Here is a 22,587-nt window from a genome sequence, read left to right as displayed (position 1 = left end):
TGGGAATGCTTCATCTTTGTGCTGCAGTCTGAGAGATGACACCTTGTTGGATTTGAGTTGAATGGCCGTTGTTCATCGCTAACTAGCATCAGAGGATCAGGGATATGCTGACGAAGATCTATATGTGACCGTAAAATTTCACTTGAATATGTTTACAGTATTTGCAAGTACACTGTGTGCAGGATAATCCCTTCAATCATGTCTCTCTCTTTAACCACTTCCTATCTATCCAGTGTAGAGATAGTGTCAATGAGGGGAATGAGGCCATGAAGGTGAGGGTAGATCTGAAACATGGCATAGGACGAACCAACAAGGCCTAAGCGTGTGTATGTGAAATATGATAGAGACCCAATGGCACCTGACCGACAGACAGGTAGGTAAGTCACTTACAGGACTTTACTAGCATTGGGATAAATAAGCCCCTCGCTGCACCAACACTGGCGTTTGGCAATTGATCATCCCGACAGACAGAAAGACAGCCAGATAGGCAGAAATACAGACAAAGATAGATAGTACCTTCAGAAGTATTCCTAGTATTGGAACTTTCACCGGTTATCCTGTAGTATTCTCAGTAACGGTATACAGTAATTAGTGCAAGAAGCAATGCTACTGTATTATTAGTAGTATTACTATAAGCTTGCCAGGCACAGTGCTGCCTGTCTAGAATGTGAAAGCAACACCAAGCGCCTGATGGACCACATGTGTATTTTTCTCTCTCTCTCTCTCTCTCTCTCTCTCTCTCTCTCTCTCTCTCTCTCTCTCTCTCTCTCAGGGAAATTGGCCAGATTAATTGTAATCGTGTTGTTGTTGTTACATCAGAAGACATCTGTACCGCCTATTGACCTCCCGAGCTGTAGCTGCCCTGCCGTCTGTCCACGCTAGGCTAGGTGCTAGGGAGAGCGCTTTACCGCGGTTCATTCTGAATTAAGACATCGCCTGGCCACGGACGGGATCTAAACCCATTCTAATAGGATACGGTAGCTGCTCCACATGGATATGCATCTTATCCCGCTTAAGGACGAGGTACCAGGTCTTTTTTTCTCTAACCTTTTTAGCTGTAATATTTTGTAATGTTAAGGATTAATGACATGGAAACCCAGTGTTATTATGAGTAATACTGGGCAGATTACTGTGTGATGTACAATGAACTCATGAGTAGTATCTACATGTAAGACTAAATAAAGGTAGCTAGTGCTACAGATTTGATTTGGGGTTGGCTTTTGGTTAGTTAAGACCAAGTTGAGAGGAACCGTTTTTTTGAAAGACAATTTCCTGTATTGATAACATTCACATTAGGTCATTCACATTAGGTCGTGTTAATTGAGTGTCGGTTGACAGTTTTTGTCATATCAATTCACTCTATCGTCTAAAAAAAGAATTGCATAAATATGTAAGAGTCGATGAAGAAATGCTCTACATGGTTTGGATGTTGTCCAATATAACAGAAATGACCCTACCATGACCGTGTACACATATTTCCACACAGCTTTAATTTGGTTGAAAAGGGTGGAACGCTCATGCAATAACTACCTCTCACCTAGCCCTCGCAGATTTTGTCTCAGGGCAGAAGATCACAACCAAAAATGGAGTCTGTATAGCTACTTGAATCCATCCAGCCTGTGTCTAGTAACCCGCGGTATTGCAGGTCCATTTGAATTAGAGAACGAAGATACTGTAGATGGTGGAATGAGCGAGAGTGAGAATGTGACGCCAGAGGTATTGAAAGAAATCACACTACCTGTGACCGTAGACTGTGTTACCCGCATGGTGAGGAATGTTGATTAGAAATAGTGGGTGGTGGATGACATCTCTCCTCTCTACAGGGTTGTTGGCGTGTTTTTTATTTCTCTATGTCTGTGATGGAGAAGAATTTGATCATCTGTTTTCTAAGGATGAGTCTCCTATGCACCATACTTGTAATCAATCTTCCCTGTTTATATTGGATATTTGGGTTTATTAAATCAGAATGTGAATGGAATAGTCTTGTCACAGAATGACTGGACATGCGTTGCTAAATTGCAGTGGTTCGTTGGTCTTAAGACCGTATGAGATTTGACTTTCTCTTCCCGGTAGTTGGCCTAGACATGCAGAACACTCTCCATTCCATTGTATTAGTGAGCTGGAAACAATCCAGACATTTCATTTAAGTCTGCAATCTTTAGTCACTAGTGTTCATCTATGAGAGTGATCCCCGGGGCTTATATCCCTGATCTGCTACACGTTGCATAATCTCCGTAATGGGGTAGAATCCACACAGAAACACGCTGGCCAAACACCTCCTTGTGTCTGATGAGTTAGGACTGTCTAAATATAACAGCGAGGGTCACACTGGAACCTGGCAGTTTTTGCACGTCAAATAACGGTGCATGGCCCAAGGTTTCTGTCCCCTGGGGTTTGCCCAACAAATTGCAATCACATACATTTTGTAACTGAAACAAAAGAAGGAACATCTCCCTCCAAAACAGTAACAAAATGGTCACAATGAAACTTAAAGCTGGAAGGTAATTTGAGTGGTTAGGGGTTAGTTGCTGGGTTAAGGTGAGGTGTTAGGAGTTAGTAAGTGGGTTAGGGTGAAGAGATAGAAGTTAGTAAGTATTAACAAAAATAGGGCTAGATTAGAAAAACTAAAACACACTAAAAACAATGGTAAGGCTGGATTCGACCAATGCAACTTGCAGATTGTGAGCTCAGGGTATTTGCATCCACTGCCATCCCCCAACATACCTCATTCCACATCACATTGTCTTTTCACTCAATCTGCACTTTCATCCCACTGCATGACCATATGACCACGGTGGTCAAATACGACTAGCAAACAAATGCTCTATTAGCAAGAGAACAGGCTGCTTATTATTATCTCACAATGATCCTGGACAATTTCTCTTATGGGTGGAAATGCATTCGGATTGCCTGAAGGCCTCACTCTGACCTCTGACCTCACTCGGACCCAAAGCTGTTCACCTCTGAAGGGGGCAGGACCTAGGACAGCCCTCCTACCCTCCTGGCCCTGGCAAAACATTTCTCCCGTGTTTGAAGTCGCCACTGAGATAGGTGTCTTCTGAGCTATAGGATTACTTGACTGATAAAACTAGGGGCATTATATTACACACGTAGATTGGAATAACCAGAGGAGCGTTCTACCTGACGTACACTTTGAAATCCTTCCGGGCCTAATGGATGAGCGTATTATGGAACGTTTAGATAGAATGTCTAGATCATGTGTTCTGGATGATGAGACACACGCGCCTCAATGACATATCATGTTCAACCTGGCTGTCTGCTGAACCCCAAAAAAAACTGTTTTTGGATACTGTATACCCTGAGCGGAGTTTCCTGCAACTCTGGACCTATCAACATTCATGAATGGAAAGCTGATTGATATCACCTTCCCATTTCAACTGGATTTCTTTAGCATGTTTCCATGTCATGCTACATGCATGATCGGCGTAGGCAATTAGTCATGCAGTGTGCTGGCAGACGCACACAGTACAAGCAGCCCCAGCATATTCATTACACGCATGGGTGACTGAAAAAGTGCTATGTAAACAGTGTCCATGTTCACAGTTAAGGGGATAGTGTCACTGAGAGGGGGATCAGATGAGCAACACTGGGATAATGATACCAGGGAGAGAGTGACACTGCAGTAGCTAGAGACCTGCGAACAGGAAAAGAGTGGCACTTTTTTTTATTTTACCAAGTAAGCCGAATAAGAACACATTCTCATTTACAGCAACGACCTGGGGAACAATTGCAGGGAAGTGGATGAATGAGCCAAATGAGCTGGGGATGACTACTGTAGGTGGCCAAGATTGTATGAGGGCCAGAATGGGAATTTAGACAGGACTACAGGGTTAACACCCCTACTTTTACAATAAGTGCTATGGGATCTTTAGTAACCACTTAGTGTCACAACACCCATTTAACAGCACCCTACACAGGGCAATGTCCCCAATCACTGCCCTGGGCCATTAGGATATTTATTTTTTTGACTAGATTGAAATATTGCCCTCCAACATCACTTCGAGCAGCATCTGATCTCCCATTCAAGGATGACCAGAACCAACCCTGCTTAGCTTCAATGAGAAGCCAGCAGTGGTGAGCTGCTGCAGTAGCTAAATACCAGGGAGGGAGTGGCACTGTGACACTGTAGTAGCTAGCTGCTGTATGCTGCCTCCCTGATCATCTCCCTTCTGTCCCCTTCTTTCACTCTGCCCTCTCTTTCTAGTTCACTCTCGCCCCCTCTTTTTACCTCTTTCCCTCTCGCTTTGTCTCTCTCACTCTTTCCTTCTCTCTCACCCTCGTCTCCTCTTGCTTTCTCTATCTCACAGTCACAAATCACTATGCTGGGAATGCATAGATTAGACTCAGGCAAGTGTTTCTCGCTCATGCCGTCTCCTCTGTTTATGTGTGCAGTGTTTAACTGGCAGCCGCTGCTTCAACAGCCCGCCTGCCTGCCTCAATGACATAGTAAAAACACATCCCTGTGGAAAAGTGTGTGTGTGTGTGTGTGTGTGTGTGTGTGTGTGTGTGTGTGTGTGTGTGTGTGTGTGTGTGTGTGTGTGTGTGTGTGTGTGTGTGTGTGTGTGTGTGTGTGTGTGGAGGGCATGGAGAAAGCCCAAGAGGGATTGGCGGGCGTTGAAGGTTTGCTTGACCTTGGGAGCCACTCTCCGCTCCTCTATTCCCGCAGTGTTTTTTGTTGCAAACAACCGCAAGAAGACAGAAATCCCAGGCTGAACCAAGCTGACAGGTAGACTAGATGGGTTGAATCTATTCCGACTATATGGATAATCGGCTCTCTGCGTAACACAATAGCCTTGTGGTGTTGCCAAGTTGGCCGTCCTTCTCAGGGAGCACCTGATTAACTTTGATTGGAAGCTTTTTTCTTTCTTTCTAAGGAGTCAGCAATTCAGCATGGAGATGGATGTAGCCGTGCTGTAGATTTAATGTCCTTTCTGCTTTGGCTCACTGCAGAGCGTTGTGACAGAGCAGCCGTTTTGATAATTTGACAAAGCCTTGCTCGCTGGCATGCAGTGTGGACGTGCTAAAATGAAATCAAAGTGGGTTGATCTCGTACACAGTTTAGCGGATGTTATAGCGGGTGCAGCAAAATGCTTATATTACTAGCTCCTAACGATGCAGTATAATGTCAAACAAGTACACAAATAATAAAATAAAAAAATAAACAACAAGAAATAAAAATTCAATTAACCACCCAAATAGCACTGTAATAGTAATCCAATTAACAACCCAAATAGCACTGTAACAGTAATCCAATTAACAACCCAAATAGCGCTGTAACAGTAATCCAACTAACAACCCTGATAGCACTGTAAAAGTAATCCAATTAACAACCCAAATAGGTAGGATGAGGTTATTGTTGTTGTTGTTGGTAATCAGGCCTACCATTGTTGTGCTGTCAGAAAGAAGGGGGCTGAGCACACACCCCTGTGGAGCACCCATGTTGAGGATCAGCGTGGTGAAGGAGTTGTTGCCTACCTTCACCACCTGAGGTCGGCCCGTCAGGAAGTCTAGGACCCAGTTGTACAAGGAGGGGTTCAGACACAGGGCCCTGAACTTAGTGATGAGCTTGAAAGGCTGACCTGTAGTCAATGAACAGCATTCTTACGTATTCTTATTGTCCAGGTGGGGGGCAGTGTGCAGTGCAATGGTGATTGTGGTGTCCGTGGATCTGTTGGGGCGGTATTCAAATTGTAGTGGGTCTAAGGTTTCAGGTAAGCTGGAGGTGATATGATCCTAACTAGCATCTCAAATCAGTTCATGATTACAGAAGTGATTACCTTCACTTTCTTGTCTACAGGAACAATGGTAGCCATTTTGAAGCAAGTGGGGACAACAGACAGGGATAGGGAGAGATTGAATATGTCCGTAAACACTCCAGCAAGCCAGTCTGCACATGCTCTGAGGATGCAGATTGGGATGCCGTTGGGGCCGAAAGCCTTGCGAGGGCTAACCAGCTTAAATGTCTTTCTCACGTCGGCCACACGAGATTGGGAGCCCACTGTCCTTGTGAGCAGCGGGGGGCCACGTCGGTGGCACTGTGTTGTTTTCTTCGAAGCGGACGAAGAAGGTGTTTAGCCGAGAGTCCAGCTAAGCCCGTCGGTGTCTGCGACGTGGATGGCTTTCCCTTTATAATCCGTGATTGTCTGGAGTCCCTGCCACATGCATCTCGTGTCTGAGTCATTGAATTACGACTCCACTTTGTCCCTTCTGTCACGCCCTGGTCAAAGTATTTTGTGTTTATCTTTATGTATTTGGTCAGGCCAGGGTGTGGCATGGAGTTTTTGTAATTGTGGTGTGTTTGTCTTGGGGTTTTGGTGGTGGTATTGGGATTGTAGCTTAGTGGGTTATCTAGCAAAGTCTATGGCTGTCTGGAGTGGTTCTCAATCAGAGGCAGATGCTTATCGTTGTCTCTGATTGGGAACCATATTTAGGCAGCCATATTCTTTGAGTTTGTCGTGGGTGATTGTCCTTAGTGTCCTATGTGTACTCTCGGTTAGTTTGCACTAGATAGGCTGTTTCGGTTTCGATTACGTTTATTGTTTTGTGTAGTGTTCGTGTTTCTTCGTTTGATTAAACATGAATCTAAATCGACACGCTGCAGTTTGGTCCGACTCTCCTTCATCACCACTAGAAAACCGTAACAGAATCACCCACCACCAACGGACCAAGCAGCGTGTTAACAGGCAGGAGCCACAGGAGAGGCAACAGAGGCAGGAGCAGCAGCAGCAGCTGCAGCTGCAGTGGGAGAGGCTGCACCACCTGGAGAAATGGACATGGGAGGAAGAACTGGACGGTAAAGGACCCTGGGATCAGCCTGGAGAATATCGCCGCCCCAAGGAAGAACTGGAGGCGGCGAAAGCTGAGAGGCGCAGATATGAGGAGGCAGCACGGCGTAGCGGATGGAAGCCTGAGAATCAGCCCCAAAAATTTCTTGGGGGGGGGCTCAGGGAGAGTGTGGCAGAGTCAGACCTGAGCCAACTCTCCCTGTTTATCGTGAGGAGCCGAGGAGGAGACCAGAACCAGAGCCGGTGTTGGAGGTGAGCGAAACAGAGACTGTGAAGGAGTTAATGGGGAAATTGGAGGAGAGAGAAATGAGGGAGTTGCTGTGTTGGTGCTTTTTGCATGGAATTCGCCCGACGGAACGTGTTGGGGATTTGATGGCACCTGGGTTAGCGCTCCATACTCTTCCTGAGGTGCGTGTTAGTCGGCTCCTCCGACACAGCGCTGCAGGAGTCTCCCGCCTGTTCAGCGCAGCCAGAGCTGCCAGTCTGCATGAAGCAGCCAGAGCTGTCAGTCTGCATGAAGCAGCCAGTCTGCATGAAGCAGCCAGAGCTGCCAGTCTGCATGAAGCAGCCAGTCTACATGAAGCAGCCCGAGCTGCCAGTCTGCATGAAGCAGCCAGAGCTGTCAGTCTGCATAGAGCAGCCAGTCTGCATGGAGCAGCCAGTCTGCATGGAGCTGCCAGTCTGCAAGGAGCTGCCAGTCTGCAAGGAGCTGCCAGTCTGCAAGGAGCTGCCAGTCTGCAAGGAGCTGCCAGTCTGCAAGGAGCTGTCAGTCTGCACGGAGCTGTCAGTCTGCACGGAGCTGTCAGTCTGCAAGCCAGGATCCGCCAGTCTGCCAGGATCAGTTAGATCCGCCATTCAGCCAGGATCCGCCAGTCTGCCAGGACTGTCAGTCTGTGTGCGTTCTCTAATTCTCTCCTTCTCTCTTTCTTTCTCTCTCTCGGAGGACCTGAGCCCTAGGACCTGAGCTCCAGGACTACCTGACATGATGACTCCTTGCTGTCCCCAGTCCACCTGGCCATGCTGCTGTTCCAGTTTCAACTGACCTGAGCCCTAGGACCATGCCCCAGGACTACCTGACATGATGACTCCTTGCTGTCCCCAGTCCACCTGGCCATGCTGCTGCTCCAGTTTCAACTTCCACCTGACTGTGCTGCTGCTCCAGTTTCAACTGTTCTGCCTTATTATTATTCGACCATGCTGGTCATTTATGAACATTTGAACATCTTGGCCATGTTCTGTTATAATCTCCACCCGGCACAGCCAGAAGAGGACTGGCCACCCCACATAGCCTGGTTCCTCTCTAGGTTTCTTCCTAGGTTTTGGCCTTTCTAGGGAGTTTTTCCTAGCCACCGTGCTTCTACACCTGCATTGCTTGCTGTTTGGGGTTTTAGGCTGTGTTTCTGTACAGCACTTTGAGATATCAGCTGATGTACGAAGGGCTATATAAATAAATTTGATTTGATTTGATTTGCAAGGAGCTGTCAGTCTGTAAGGAGCTGCCAGTCTGCACGGAGCCGCCAGAGCGGTCAGTCTGTAAGAAGCCGCCAGAGCTGTCAGCCTATATGGAGCAGCTAGTGCCGCCAGTCTGCCCAGCGCCGCCAGTGCCCCCAGTCTGCCCAGCGTCGCCAGTCTGCCCAGCGCCGTCAGTCTGCCCAGCATCGCCAGTCTGCCCAGCACCGCCAGTCTGCCCAGCACCGCCAGTCTGCCCAGCACCGCCAGTCTGCCCAGCGTCGCCAGTCTGCCCAGCGTCGTCAGTCTGCCCAGCGTCGCCAGTCTGCCCAGCGTCGCCAGTCTGCCCAGCGTCGCCAGTCTGCCCAGCGTCGCCAGTCTGCCCAGCGCCGCCAGTCTGCCCAGCGCCGCCAGTCTGCCCAGCACCGCCAGTCTGCCCAGCGCCGCCAGTCTGCCCAGCATCGCCAGTCTGTCCAGCGCCGCCAGTCTGCCCAGCGCCGCCAGATCTGCCAGTCAACCAGAATCTTCCAGATCTGCCAGTCAACCAGACTCTTCCAGATCCGCCAGTCAGCCGGGATCTGCCAGAACTGCCAGTCAACCAGGATCCGCCAGTCGACCAGGATCCGCCAGTCGACCAGGATCCGCCAGTCGGCCAGGATCCGCCAGTCGGCCAGGATCCGCCAGAACTGCCAGTCAGCCGGGATCTGCCAGATCCGCCAGTCGACCAGGATCCGCCAGTCGACCAGGATCCGCCAGTCGGCCAGGATCCGCCAGTCGGCCAGGATCCGCCAGAACCGCCAGTCGGCCAGGATCTGCCAGTCGGCCAGGATCTGCCAGTCGGCCAGGATCTGCCAGTCAGCCAGGATCCGCCAGTCTGCCAGGATCAGTTAGATCCGCCATTCAGCCAGGATCCGCCAGTCTGCCAGGATCCACCAGAACTGCCAGTCTGCCAGGATCCGCCAGTCTGCCAGGATCCGCCAGTCTGCCAGGATCCGCCAGTCTGCCAGGATCCGTCGGCCAGGATCTGCCAGTCGGCCAGGATCTGCCAGTCGGCCAGGATCTGCCAGTCGGCCAGGATCTGCCAGTCGGCCAGGATCTGCCAGTCAGCCAGGATCCGCCAGTCTGCCAGGATCAGTTAGATCCGCCATTCAGCCAGGATCCGCCAGTCTGCCAGGATCAGTTAGATCCGCCATTCAGCCAGGATCCGCCAGTCTGCCAGGATCAGTTAGATCCGCCATTCAGCCAGGATCCGCCAGTCTGCCAGGATCCGCCAGTCAGCCAGGATCCACCAGTCAGCCAGGATCCGCCAGTCTGCCAGGATCAGTTAGATCCGCCATTCAGCCAGGATCCGCCAGTCTGCCAGGATCCGCCAGTCAGCCAGGATCCAACAGTCAGCCAGGATCCGCCAGTCTGCCAGGATCCACCAGTCAGCCAGGATCCGCCAGAAGTGCCAGTCAGCCAGGATCTGCCGGAACCACCAGCCAGCCAGGATCTGGTAGATCCATCAACCTGCCTGAGCTTCCTATCACTCCTGAGCTTCCTCTCACTCCCGAGCTTCCTCTCACTCCCGAGCTTCCTCTCACTCCCGAGCTTCCCCTCGGTCCCGAGCTTCCCCTCGGTCCCGAGCTTCCCCTCGGTCCTGAGCTACCTCAGTCCAGTGGGGCCCGTGGTTAGGTTTCCTAGGCCAAGGTTAGCGGCGAGGGTCGCCACTCAAGGGACACTAAGGAGGTGGACTAAGACAATTATGGAGTGGGGTCCACGTCCAGCACCAGAGCCGCCACCGCGGACAGATGCCCACCCAGACCCTCCCCTACAGGTTTAGGTTGTGCGTTCGGGAGTCCGCACCTTAGGGGGGGGGTTCTGTCACGCCCTGGTCAAAGTATTTTGTGTTTATCTTTATGTATTTGGTCAGGCCAGGGTGTGGCATGGGGTTTTTGTAATGGTGGTGGTATTGGGATTGTAGCTTAGTGGGTTATCTAGCAAAGTCTATGGCTGTCTGGAGTGGTTCTCAATCAGAGGCAGATGCTTATCGTTGTCTCTGATTGGGAACCATATTTAGGCAGCCATATTCTTTGAGTTTGTCGTGGGTGATTGTCCTTAGTGTCCTATGTGTACTCTCGGTTAGTTTGCACTAGATAGGCTGTTTCGATTACGTTTATTGTTTTGTGTAGTGTTCGTGTTTCTTCGTTTGATTAAACATGAATCTAAATCGACACGCTGCAGTTTGGTCCGACTCTCCTTCATCACCACTAGAAAACCGTAACACCTTCAATGTAATTTTGCCTCTGATTGTCTTATGAAGGTTGCAGCGGGTCTGTTTGTACACGTCCATCTTCACCTTGCAGTGGTTAAATATGGTGGTTTACGCATTCAGTTTTGCACCAATGCTGCCATCTATTCACGCTTTTAAGTTCTAATCATCACTTTAGGAACAACATCCTCTATGCACTTCCTGGGGGGGGGGGGCAGTTCCACTGGACAGAGGAACTCTGCCTAGAAGGCCAGCATCCTGGAGTCGCCTCTTCACTGTTGACTTTGAGGCTGGTGTTTTGCGAGTAATATTTAATGAGGACTTGTGAGGCGTCTGTTTCTCAAACTAGACACTCTAATGTACTGGTTAGAGTCAGTTTGCGCTGTTCTGTGAAGGGAGTATTTTATGAGATCTTCAGTTTCTTGGCAATTTCTCACATGGAATAGCCTTCATTTCTCAGAACAAGAATAGACTGATAAGTTTCAGAAGAAAGTTCTTTATTTCTGGCCAGTTTGAGCCTGTAATCGAACCCACAATGCTCATACTCCAGATACTGAACTAGTCTAAAGAAGGCCAGTTTAATTGCTTCTTCAATCAGGACAACAGTTTTCAGCTGTGCTAACATAATTGCAAAAGGGTTTTCTAATGATCAATTAGACTTAAAATTATAAACTTGGATTAGATAACACAACGTGCCATTGGAACACAGGAGTGATGGTTGCTGATAATGGGCCCCTGTACCCCTATGTAGATATTCCATAAAAAAAGCATTTTATGTTTCCAGCTACAATAGTAATTTACAACATTAACAATGTCTACACTGTATTTCTGATCAATTTGATGTTATTTTAATGGACAACAAAATAGCTTTTCTTTCAAAAACAAGGACATTTCTAAATTACCCCAAACTTTTGAACGGAAGTGTGTGTGTGTGTGTGTGTGTGTGTGTGTGTGTGTGAAGAGATGGGGGATAGAGTCCTCAGGTACACAATGGAAGTGTATGGAGGGTGTATGACAGGAAGATCTAAGTGAGGTTGGATTGGATGTGCGCCCCTGAGGTGTTATGGTGTCTGCTTAGACTGCAGGAGCTGTGGTAAGATTAGGATCTAACGTCCCTAGCCGCGTCAGACTGATCTCTGACTCCACAACAGTGGGGATATACTAGGGCTCCCTAGCTACCTTCAGTATCACAATACCCTACTAACTGAGGAGGGCACAGTGGGGGGTGACCCCCGCAACATTCACACCACTACAGTAAGTGTGTGTTTGTGTGTGTGTGCGGGTGTCCGTATTGGAGTCTCTAGTTTCGTATTGGGTGTATGATTACCAAATGAGAGGCTTTACTAGAGCCCAAGACAGTCCGATATCCTGACTGTCATGCTGTATGAGCAGAGGTAGGGAGAAGGAGCACGGGAGCACAGATACCTGGAGAGGAGAGAGAGAGAGTGGTCAAAAGAACTTCAGGCTCAGACCTGGGGACACTGGTGAGTACTCCAGACATCTGTACACAGTTAGCTTCAAACGTGTTAATGGTGTGTGTGTGTTCCTCTTTCCCTGTGGTGTGAATGGGGATGGAGTTAGTAGTGGGACGGGGTCCTGTTATCTGATTTGGTAACACTTCTTATAGTGATTTTTAAACTGTTTCTGTTTTACACATGATGGATACTTGTGACCAGCAAAGCTTGTTTTGAGAGCAAAAACCTTAAAATTCTAATCAAGGATTGAATGGTGTTTGATTTAGTTGTTTGTGTGCTTTTGGTTTGGAAAACTCATTAAACTGCATCTGAGATTAAGGTGGTCTGGACTCCCATAATCCACACAGACAGACACGCACGCTAACACACACACGTCCAACAGGGAATATCTGACATGTCTTTGAGCTTCCATATCTTCAGAGTTTTCTCTGTAATGTTTTGTAGCACAAGCGTTTCACCTATGTCTATTATTCTCTCTGATCCCTTTTTCATCAGAGTGAAAATAGCTACTCAGAACGATAGGAAATTCATTTAGAAACACAGTTAAGGTCTGCCGTAGGCCATCCACGGTACTATAAACATGTAAATGGTAGCTCTTTGGTATGTTTTCAACAGCAACATACAGTATATTCAAAATGAGTAGATTCACACTAACTTCAGCAAACGCTCATAAAATTCAAGGTATATTATATATATTTTTTAAATTATTTCACCTTTATTTAACCAGGTAGGCTAGTTGAGAACAAGTTCTCAATTACAACTGCGATCTGGCCAAGATAAAGCAAAGCACTGAGACACAAACAACAACACAGAGTGACACATGGAATAAACATACACAGTCAATAATACAATAGGAAAAAGTCTATATACAGTGTGTGCAAATGAGGTAGGATAAGGGAGGTAAGGAAATAAATAGGCCAAAGTGGCAAAATAATTACAATATAGCAGTTAAACACTGGAGTGATAGATGTGCAGAAGATGAGTGTGCAAGTAGAGATACTGGGGTGCAAAGGAGCAAAAATAAATAAATAAAATAAAATAATATTTACCTGGTTCTTGTAAACTTTCTGACCCCTAAGAAATGTGGAAACGATATGACCTCAAATTTCATCAAGATCAAGTGCAGTTTATAAACCTGCTGCCAAAGCCTGCAGTGCCACTGTATCTGTAAGTGAGCCAAGAGTTTCTCTCTGCATGTGCAAGGCCCTAGGTGTCAAGTAGAGACAGCGGTCGCAATGTAAAAGCTTGTGTCAGGATATGTTTACCTGTCTAAACCTAACAAGTGGAAAGATAAATGTCCTAACACCACTCATCCATCCCAAGTTGCTTTACTGTAATATTCGATTGATATGAAAAATAACCAAGACTATGTAAATGTACCATCCAGGCATAAATCTGACGGTCAAAATATATGTTATGTTTTTGAGTTGTGAGTCATTTATGACTGAAGTGCGATGGAGAGCTGATCTCCCGTTTCAGGAGACTGAGCTGAGAGATGATGATATAGAGGGATGTCTTGTTTACGGTCACACACAAACAGAGCCAGAGGATGGAAACTAAGCAGACTTGTATTTAATTTTTTCAGATTACAAGGAGATGGCATCTTAAATCAGACCACCCTGTTGAATACACCTGTCTGAATGCTCTTCGGGAATAAGGAGACCGTGGCAGGATCATCAAGCTGGTTGTGGCATCGCCCCAGTCCCATCTCACTGAGGAACAGAGGAGTGCCCCGAGAGACACACAGTGATGGAGGTGCCACTGGTGAACTTTGAGAACATGGATGATATCGGCATCAACATGGGCGACCCCAGTGACTCGGGGTACCCCACTTCACCCACCTCAGAGGCGGTGCCTGATCAAAACCTAGTCACCAATCGTGTGACGTCACAAAATTCGGCACAGCACCGTGGGCACCAGATCAGGCCTGAGGGGTTTTCTCCCTCTACACCACCTACACTGACTGCTAAAGGACAACCTAGATGCAACAGTCTGCTGTCCAACTTCAAACTCCTGATGAACAGTGAGGGCTCGCCGATTGACAGCATCTTCAATCAGCTGGTTCAGGAGTGCCGTGACAACGAAGAAGACCTGTTTGGTGAGAAGCTGGAAGTGAAGGACGGGAATCAGAAAGTGGTCATCAATATTTCAGGCATGATGTTCGAGACACAACTCAAAACACTATCACAGTTTCCAGACACCCTGCTAGGAGACCCCGCGAAAAGGATGTACTACTTCGACCCCATGAAGAACGAGTACTTTTTCGACAGGAATCGTCCAAGCTTCGATGGGATCTTGTACTTCTATCAGTCTGGGGGCAAAATTCGAAGACCGGTCAACGTCCCCTTAGAGATTTTTGCAAAAGAGATTGTTTTCTACAAATTAGGAAAAGAAGCTATGGAACAGTTCCGTGAAATTGAGGGGTTCATAACAGAACCCGAGCCGCTGTTGCCCACCAACGAGGTCCATAAGCAGTTTTGGCTCCTTTTTGAGTATCCAGAGAGTTCCAGTGCAGCTCGGTCAGTGGCCCTGGTGTCTGTCTTTGTCATTGTCATCTCCATCTTCATTTTCTGCCTGGAAACTCTTCCAGAGTTCCGTGATGACGTAGACTTTATCACCACCTTTTCCCTGGGTCTCAATGGAACTCAGGAAGGACCTGCTTCAGTACAAAACAACTTATTTGCCTATTTCACAGACCCCTTTTTCATTGTGGAAACTATCTGCATAGTTTGGTTCTGCTTTGAGCTTGGTGTACGCTTTGTGGTCTGCCCGAGCAAAAGTGACTTCTTCCACAACATTATGAACACCATTGACATTGTCTCTATAATCCCCTATTTTGTAACCATGGTGACAGAGCTGTGGACCACGCCAGATACAGACATCAACTCTAGCCAGAACATGTCACTGGCCATCTTACGCATCATCCGTCTAGTGCGAGTCTTCCGAATCTTCAAGCTCTCGCGGCACTCCAAGGGGCTTCAGATCCTGGGCCAAACCCTGAAAGCTAGTATGAGGGAGCTGGGCCTGTTGATCTTCTTCCTCTTTATTGGAGTCATACTCTTCTCCAGTGCCATCTACTTTGCTGAGGTGGACGAGCCCCAAACACAGTTTGTCAGTATCCCTGACGGGTTCTGGTGGGCTGTGGTGACAATGACCACTGTGGGATACGGGGACATGTGTCCTACTACTCTGGGAGGCAAAATGGTGGGGACTCTTTGCGCCATTGCCGGCGTGTTGACCATCGCCTTACCCGTCCCTGTTATCGTCTCCAACTTTAACTATTTCTACCACCGGGAGACAGAGCAAGCAGAGAAACAAGTGATTGATGATGCGACAGAGGCAGCTCAGAGAGTATCTGACGCAAACAGATATGAGTATGGTAGTGCAACCTCTCCTAGCATGAGCAAAATCAATGGTAGAGTGCAGGATGACAGGAATGACATGTAATCTGTTTATCATTGAAGTTATTATTATTTTTTATTTTTTTTAACCTTTATTTAACCAGGCAAGTCAGTTAAGAACACATTCTTATTTTCAATGACGGCCTGGGAACAGTGGGTTAACTGCCTGTTCAGGTGCAGAACGACAGATTTGTACCTTGTCAGCTCAGGGGTTTGAACTCGCAACCTTCCGGTTACTAGTCCAACGCTCTAACCACTAGGCTACGCTGCCGCCCCAAATTATAACCAAGGGCATGACAAACTAAGAAATCAAACATATCTAAATACTAAAATGCACTGATTTAATTTTTGTTTCTGTATTTTATATTCCATTCATAGCAGCGTTTGTGCACATGGTATAGTATTCATCTCTCACAATATTCAAAATAAGAAGCTAATATTAGTTATCAGCCTGACTGATCTGCATGTGGATGTGTCAAAATGCAATTAAGATTATATATAAACAGTTACAGCAAAAAACATTTACAGTTTGAACTGGACAGATCTTGAGTATATGTGGCATACAAATCCTGCAGTTGTATTTGGCATGGCATGATGATACCTTAGCATCAGGCAATTGTGTTCATTAAATTGTTTTCATGAAAAATATAAATTACACTGTGAACTACATTTCATTTTCAAAGACATGAGCAAGAAAAACACCCTTGGATCAGTGCTTGAACACTTACATGTGTTTACACCACATGTTCATGGTATACTTTCAAGGCATACACCAGTAAGTGCAAAACGTGCTGTCGGCAACTCTAGTTTTTGACACTATTATGCTGCGGTAGTTTTATCCCACTAGCATTCTAATAACGCAGTAGTTTTATCACACAATCTATGTAGACACTAACTAGACCCTTTAGGGCAGCACTTTATAATGACACCTAGTAATGAAGCATTTTATAATGGATTAGTCAATATTTTATGCATGTATTATTTCAAATGTTAGTAAGCTAGTTATTAACAGCTTCATAAACAACTTTTAAAATCATTTTTTAGAATGATTCATTATATCATTAATAATATGTTTAATATAGGTACTAATCATTAGTTAAGTCTTTTTGCGTGGCCTAATGTAAAGTGAGTGTTATAACATTAGACAATATTAAAAGTGAGTACTGCTGGAATGGTAGCTCCTTAAAGGGGCAATCAGCAGTTGGTACATCCATTTTCGGACTTAGAAATTAATGATATGTACCCATTGATTCTTGAAGAATATCATTTATAAATTCCTCATGAGCTTACAGTAGTTCAACGGTCGTACCCCCATCACACCCAAAATATAAGCTTGTTTAACTCCAGTGTTTGTAAACAAAGGAAATGTAAACAAAGGAAATAGCCTCAAAACATGTTTAAAACTATAAAAACAGTTTTATTAAAACAGCCCTTGCATCCATAGCTCTCTCTGTGAATTTGAGAGTGGCTACAATTCTCCAGCCCCATCTCTCGGCTTTTTACCGAAACAAGTGGGGGACTACGCTTTGCTATTGTTTCAATTGCTGATTGCTACTTTAACGTCTCAAAATAGCCGAAAACATATCAATGGTAAAATAATAAGCACACAACACAGGATGTTTTACGGAATTATACTGAACATTTTATTCCCAAAAACGTTTGTAAAACAACTGTTTAAAAGGACGTGAGGAAGAGTTGTAAATGCAAATGTTTTGCTAATGTTGTCAACCTCGCAAACGCAAATGAATCATAAAACAGGGAGATGTAGCCTACACACAACAGCTGGCCGTACCAGACTGTTTTTCCTCTCACGGATTTTCATTCCTTCATTACTACTGATATGTGATTGAGGTAGAAATGTTACATGTATGATTTGCAGGAAGATACTGTATAACCTTTAAATGCTTACAGCACTTCAGACTTTTAACCACGGACTATTTTCAAGATGTGCTTTGTTTGGCGACACTTTTACTGTGCCGTTAAAGGTAGTACGTTTTAAACATAATGGGATAGTTCAGCAAAATGATGTATTCCGATATTTGTTTCCTCGTAAGCAATCTATAGACTGCTCTAAGGAGTTACTGCACACTTTTTTATTTTGATTGATTTATTGATTTTGAAAATTATAATTAGGGTTTGGATCAACTTTAATATTGCAAATAGATTGTGGCGTCTATCAATGTAATTGTCTGCATCATTTCCAATCCCCCATATATATGTTTTTATAAATATACTGTATATTATTTTAAATATATACATGTAAATATATTTTTCTGTACATATAATTTCCCTTATTATTTTCCCCTAACACTCCTCACCTAATTGGAGTAAACTAATGGACTTCTACTTCCAGCTTACACATACTACACACATTTACAGACACAGTATATATATTACGTTCGTTATCTTTTGTTTGTTTTAGTCCCATTCTTCAGCTACCCTCATCCCCTCCCATCTATCTCTAAAGACCATACAGTTTTGATTTCTATTTGCCATATATTTTTCAACTGTGCTGTGATGGTTCACAAAAGTTCTGAACCTATTTTACAGACACAGTATATTTTACATTAGTTATCTTGTTTAGTTTTTTTTTTCCTCTCCCACCCTTCAGCACACTTTGGGTTTGGCATAAAAGTCACTACCAAGAAACGTTAATGTTGGCATTTTCCGACAAAAAATGTTACTTTACTCAACATTGAGCGTGTCTGAAGTTACACATCACACCATTACAATAGTGTGACTGTTTCGGGTTCAAACGTTCCGTATAAATCTTAAACATCCTCTCTATTGTGTGCTTATTGTTTAACCATTGATACGTTCTAGGGGCCATTTGAGACCTTAAGGAACATCAGGTACTGCAGGAATGTCTACCAATGGCATATCCATATTTTGTATGAGAAATAACACTGGTAACTACTGTGTGAATGACTAGCTTACGATCATTTACAAAAGGTGGGAGTAATGTGCAGTACCGGTCAAGTTTGGACACACCTACTCATTCAAGGGTTTTTCTTTTTTTTCCTAATTTCTACATTGTAGAATATACTGAAGACAACAAAACTATGAAATAACACAAATGGAATCATGTAGTAACCAAAAAAGTGATAAACAATATATTTTAGATTCTTCTAAGTAGATTCTTCCACCCTTTGCCTTGATGACAGATTTGCACAATCTTGGCATTCTCTCAACCAGCTGCATGAGGAAAGCATTTTCAACAGTCTTGAAGGAGTTCCCATATATGCTGAGCACTTGTTGGCTGCTTTTCTTTCACTCTGCAGTCCAACTCATCCCAAACCATCTCAATCGGGTTGTGGTTGGGTGATTGTTGAGGCCAGGTCATCTGATGCAGCACTCCATCACTCTCCATGGTCAAATAGCCCTTACACAGCCTGGAGGTGTGTTTTGGGTCATTGTCCTGTTGAAAAACAAATGATAGTCCCACTAAGCACAAACCAGATGGGATGGTGTAAAGCTGCAGAATGATGTGGTAGCCATGCTGGTTAAGTGTGCCTTGAATTCTAAATAAATCACTGACAGTGTCACCAGCAAAGCACCCCCACACCATCACACCTCCTCCATGCTTCACGTTGGGAACCACACATGCAGAGATCATCCGTTCACCTACTCAGCATCATACAAAGACACTGCGTTTGGAACCAAAAATCTCAAATTTCAACACATCAGACCAAAGGACAGATTTCCACCGTCTAATTTCCATTGCTCATGTTTCTTGCCCCAAGCAAATCTCTTTTTCTTATTGGTGTCCTTTAGTAATGATTTCTTTGCATCAATTCGACCATGAAGGCCTGATTCACACAGTCTCCTCTGAATAGTTGATGTTTAGATGTGTCTGTTACTTGAACTCTGTGAAGCATTTATTTTGGCTGCAATCTGAGGTGCAGTTAACTCTAATGAACTTATCCTCAGCAGCAGGGGTAACTCTGAGTCTTCCTTTCCCGTGGCGGTCCTCATGAGAGCCAGTTTCATCATAGCGCTTGATGTTTTTTATGACTGCACTTGAAGAAACTTTCAAAGTTCTGGATTGACTGACCTTCATGTCTTGAAGTAATGATGGACTGTCGTTTCTCTTTGCTTATTTCAGCTGTTCTTGCCATAATAGGGCTATCTTCTGTATATCACCCCTACCTTGTCACAACACAACTGATTGGCTCAAATGCATTAAGAAGGAAAGAAATTCCACAAATGTACTTTTAACAGGGAACACCTGTTAATTGAAATGCATTCCAGGTGACTACCTCATGAAGCTGGTTGAGAGAATGCCAAGAGTGTGCAAAGCTGTCATCAAGGCGAAGGGTGGCTACTTTGAAAAATATCAAATATCAAATATGTCCATTATAAGTCCTTTATTACAAGGTGTTATTTATAAAGCACTACCCCCTTTTACAGGTTAGCTACATTGCCTGTGACTTAAATCTTCAGTGCATGTAAAAAGTCACACGGCACAAGGTTAGAGACTAATTGTATGCATCACAAACAAAGTGCAGGAATTAAACCTAAGTAATGGCATCAAGTCAAAATGTCAAAATATGTTGGCCTTAAACCTCTTGGATCTACCCATCCCGGATCCGGGAGTGTTGTCATCAACTACAGTAATTAGCATAACGCAACAGACAAAAAACGGACAAAAAATATTTTCTAGAAAATATTCATATTCATGAAATATAGTGAAACACAGCTTAGCCTTTTCTTAATCACCCTGTCATCTCAGATTTTGAAATTATGCTTTACAGCAAAAGCAAGACAAGCATTTGTGTAAGTTTATCGATAGCCTAGCATAGCATTATGCCTACCTAGCAGCAGGCAACCTGGTCCCGAAAATCAGAAAAACAATCAAATTAAATTGTTTACCTTTAATGAGCTTCGGATGTTTTCACTCACGAGACTCCCAGTTAGATAGCAAATGTTCCTTTTTTCCAAAAATATTATTTTTCTAGACAAAATAACTCCGTTAGTTCTTCACGTTTGGCTGAGAATTCGACCGGAAATTGCGGTCACGACAGCGCCGAAAAATATTCTAAATTAGCTCCATAATATCGACAGAAACATGGCAAACGTTGTTTATAATCAATCCTCAAGGTGTTTTTCAAATATCTATGCGATAATATATCAACCGGGACAGCTGTATTTTCAGTAAGACCTGGAGGAAAAATAGCTACCTCTGTCTATTACGCAAGAATTACTCTGAGAGCCCTCAGCCGGACACTTACGCAATGTAGTCGCTTACGCTCATTCTTCAACATAAAGGCATGAAACTACGTCAAAATGCTGTAGACACCTTGGGGAATACGTAGAAAAAGGAATCTGGTTGATAGCCCATTCACTGCTCAAAAGGGACGCATCGGAACACAGAGCTTTCAAAACATGAGTCACTTCCTGATTGGATTGTTCTCAGGCTTTCGCCTGCAATATCAGTTATGTTATACTCACAGACAATATTTTTACAGTTTTGGAAACTTTAGAGTGTTTTCTATCCTAAGCTGTTAATTATATGCATATTTTAGCATCTTGTCCTGACAAAATAGCCCGTTTACTTTGGAATGTTATTTTTCCAAAAATGAAAATAGTGCCCCCTAGATTCAACAGGTTTTAATGCATTTTCATTTTTACATTACTATGTATTTCAGGAAAAAAATCCCACCCTGTTACTTGTATGCACAAAGAAGTAACAGTAGATTCAGTTTAAGCTCACATAATTGATAACATCATAGGGAAATATGTTGACTCTCATGAAGATGATAATTAATAGAAAACTATCAAAAGAGGAGAGAACAAAGACACATACCTCTTTGCACTCTAGTTGATTGAAGCGTTACTGTAATAATTGCTGTCATCGGCCTTGTAGGGAACAGTGTGCCGAAACAATGAAACACTGGAATCGTGTACGAACAAATGTAAGTGTGACAGTCCTAGTGACTTTCTCTGACATTTCACTCATACTGCATTTACCTCCATTCCTTACCATGTATTTGAGATAGATATGGAATAACTCAATTGGCTTTAGGAATGGGAATCGTGAAGAATACCTTTTGTGAATGATATCAATTAATCAAGAAATGAACCATTGCTTTTTACAAACGTTGGATATTGTTTAGTCCTGTGATAGGCATGGCACCAAATCATGGCAACCCATATGCATGCTACACTAAACTTGAATATTCATATTGTTGTCAGTTACACGAACAATGACATTGCAGAAATGGCGTTGGATATATTGAGTTGCTTGGTTCAACAGTGTATGAACCATAGTATTGAGTGTGTTCACAAAGGACATATACGAATTTGCAATGACAATGGACAGAGAGAAGAAAACATGTTAGGGCCTATACAGTGTATTTTTCATTTTGATTATCAAAACAGCAATACTTGCCATCCTGAAAAAAAGTTGTAATAAGATGGATGGCTATGATATCAGTCAGATAGTTACTTAAGCCCTTAACAAAAGTACATAAAGACTGATTATGTATTAATAGTGTACAATATACAGTATGTTTAATTACATATGTGCTATGCATTATTTCTGAAATTGAGTGCCTTTAATTAAACATGTACCCTACTTAACTACACTGGGCGTTTTCCTTTTGATTTCAAGTCGTTCACAGAGACATCAAAGACGTACAATGATTTCGGAAAGCATTCATACCCCTTGACTTTTTCCACATTTTGGTACGTTACAGCCTTATTATAAAATAGATTAAATCACAAGGCACTGCATCGCAGCGCTAGCTGTGCCACCAGAGTCTCTTGATTCGAGCCCAGACTCTGTCGCAGCCGGCCGCGACCGGGAGGTCCGTGGGGCGACGCACAATTGGCCCAGCGTCGTCCGGGTTAGGGAGGGTTTGGCCGGTAGGGATATCCTTGTCTCATCACGCACTAGTGACTCCTGTGGTGGGCCGAGCGCAGTGCGTGCTGACCAGGTCGCTAGGTGTATGGTGTTTCCTCCGACACATTGGTGCGTCTGGCTTCCGGGTTGGATGCACGCTGTGTTAAGAAGCAGTGCGGCTTGGTTGGGTTGTGATTCGGGGGACGCATGGCTCTCGACCTTCGTCTCTCCCGAGCCCGTACAGGAGTTGTAGCAACAAGACAGTAACTACTAACAATTGGATACCACGAAAAAGGGGGTAAAAAAATTGATTAAATCGTTTTTTTCCTCATCAACCTACACATAATATCCCATAATGACA

General features: G+C 44.6%; 1 protein-coding gene across 1 annotated transcript; it reads left to right on the top strand.

The window, feature by feature from the left end:
• The first annotated feature begins 13,760 nt into the window (after positions 1-13,760).
• LOC112255233 (potassium voltage-gated channel subfamily A member 10-like) lies at positions 13,761-15,428 on the top strand. Its single transcript, XM_024428273.1, has one exon. The coding sequence runs from the start codon at positions 13,761-13,763 to the stop codon at positions 15,426-15,428; it is 1,668 nt and encodes a 555-aa protein (XP_024284041.1).
• The last annotated feature ends 7,159 nt before the right edge of the window (positions 15,429-22,587 follow it).

The sequence above is a fragment of the Oncorhynchus tshawytscha genome, unplaced genomic scaffold (genome assembly GCF_018296145.1).
Source record: "Oncorhynchus tshawytscha isolate Ot180627B unplaced genomic scaffold, Otsh_v2.0 Un_contig_1824_pilon_pilon, whole genome shotgun sequence".
Lineage (NCBI taxonomy): Eukaryota > Metazoa > Chordata > Actinopteri > Salmoniformes > Salmonidae > Oncorhynchus > Oncorhynchus tshawytscha.
This window is presented reverse-complemented; position numbering and strand designations above follow the sequence as displayed.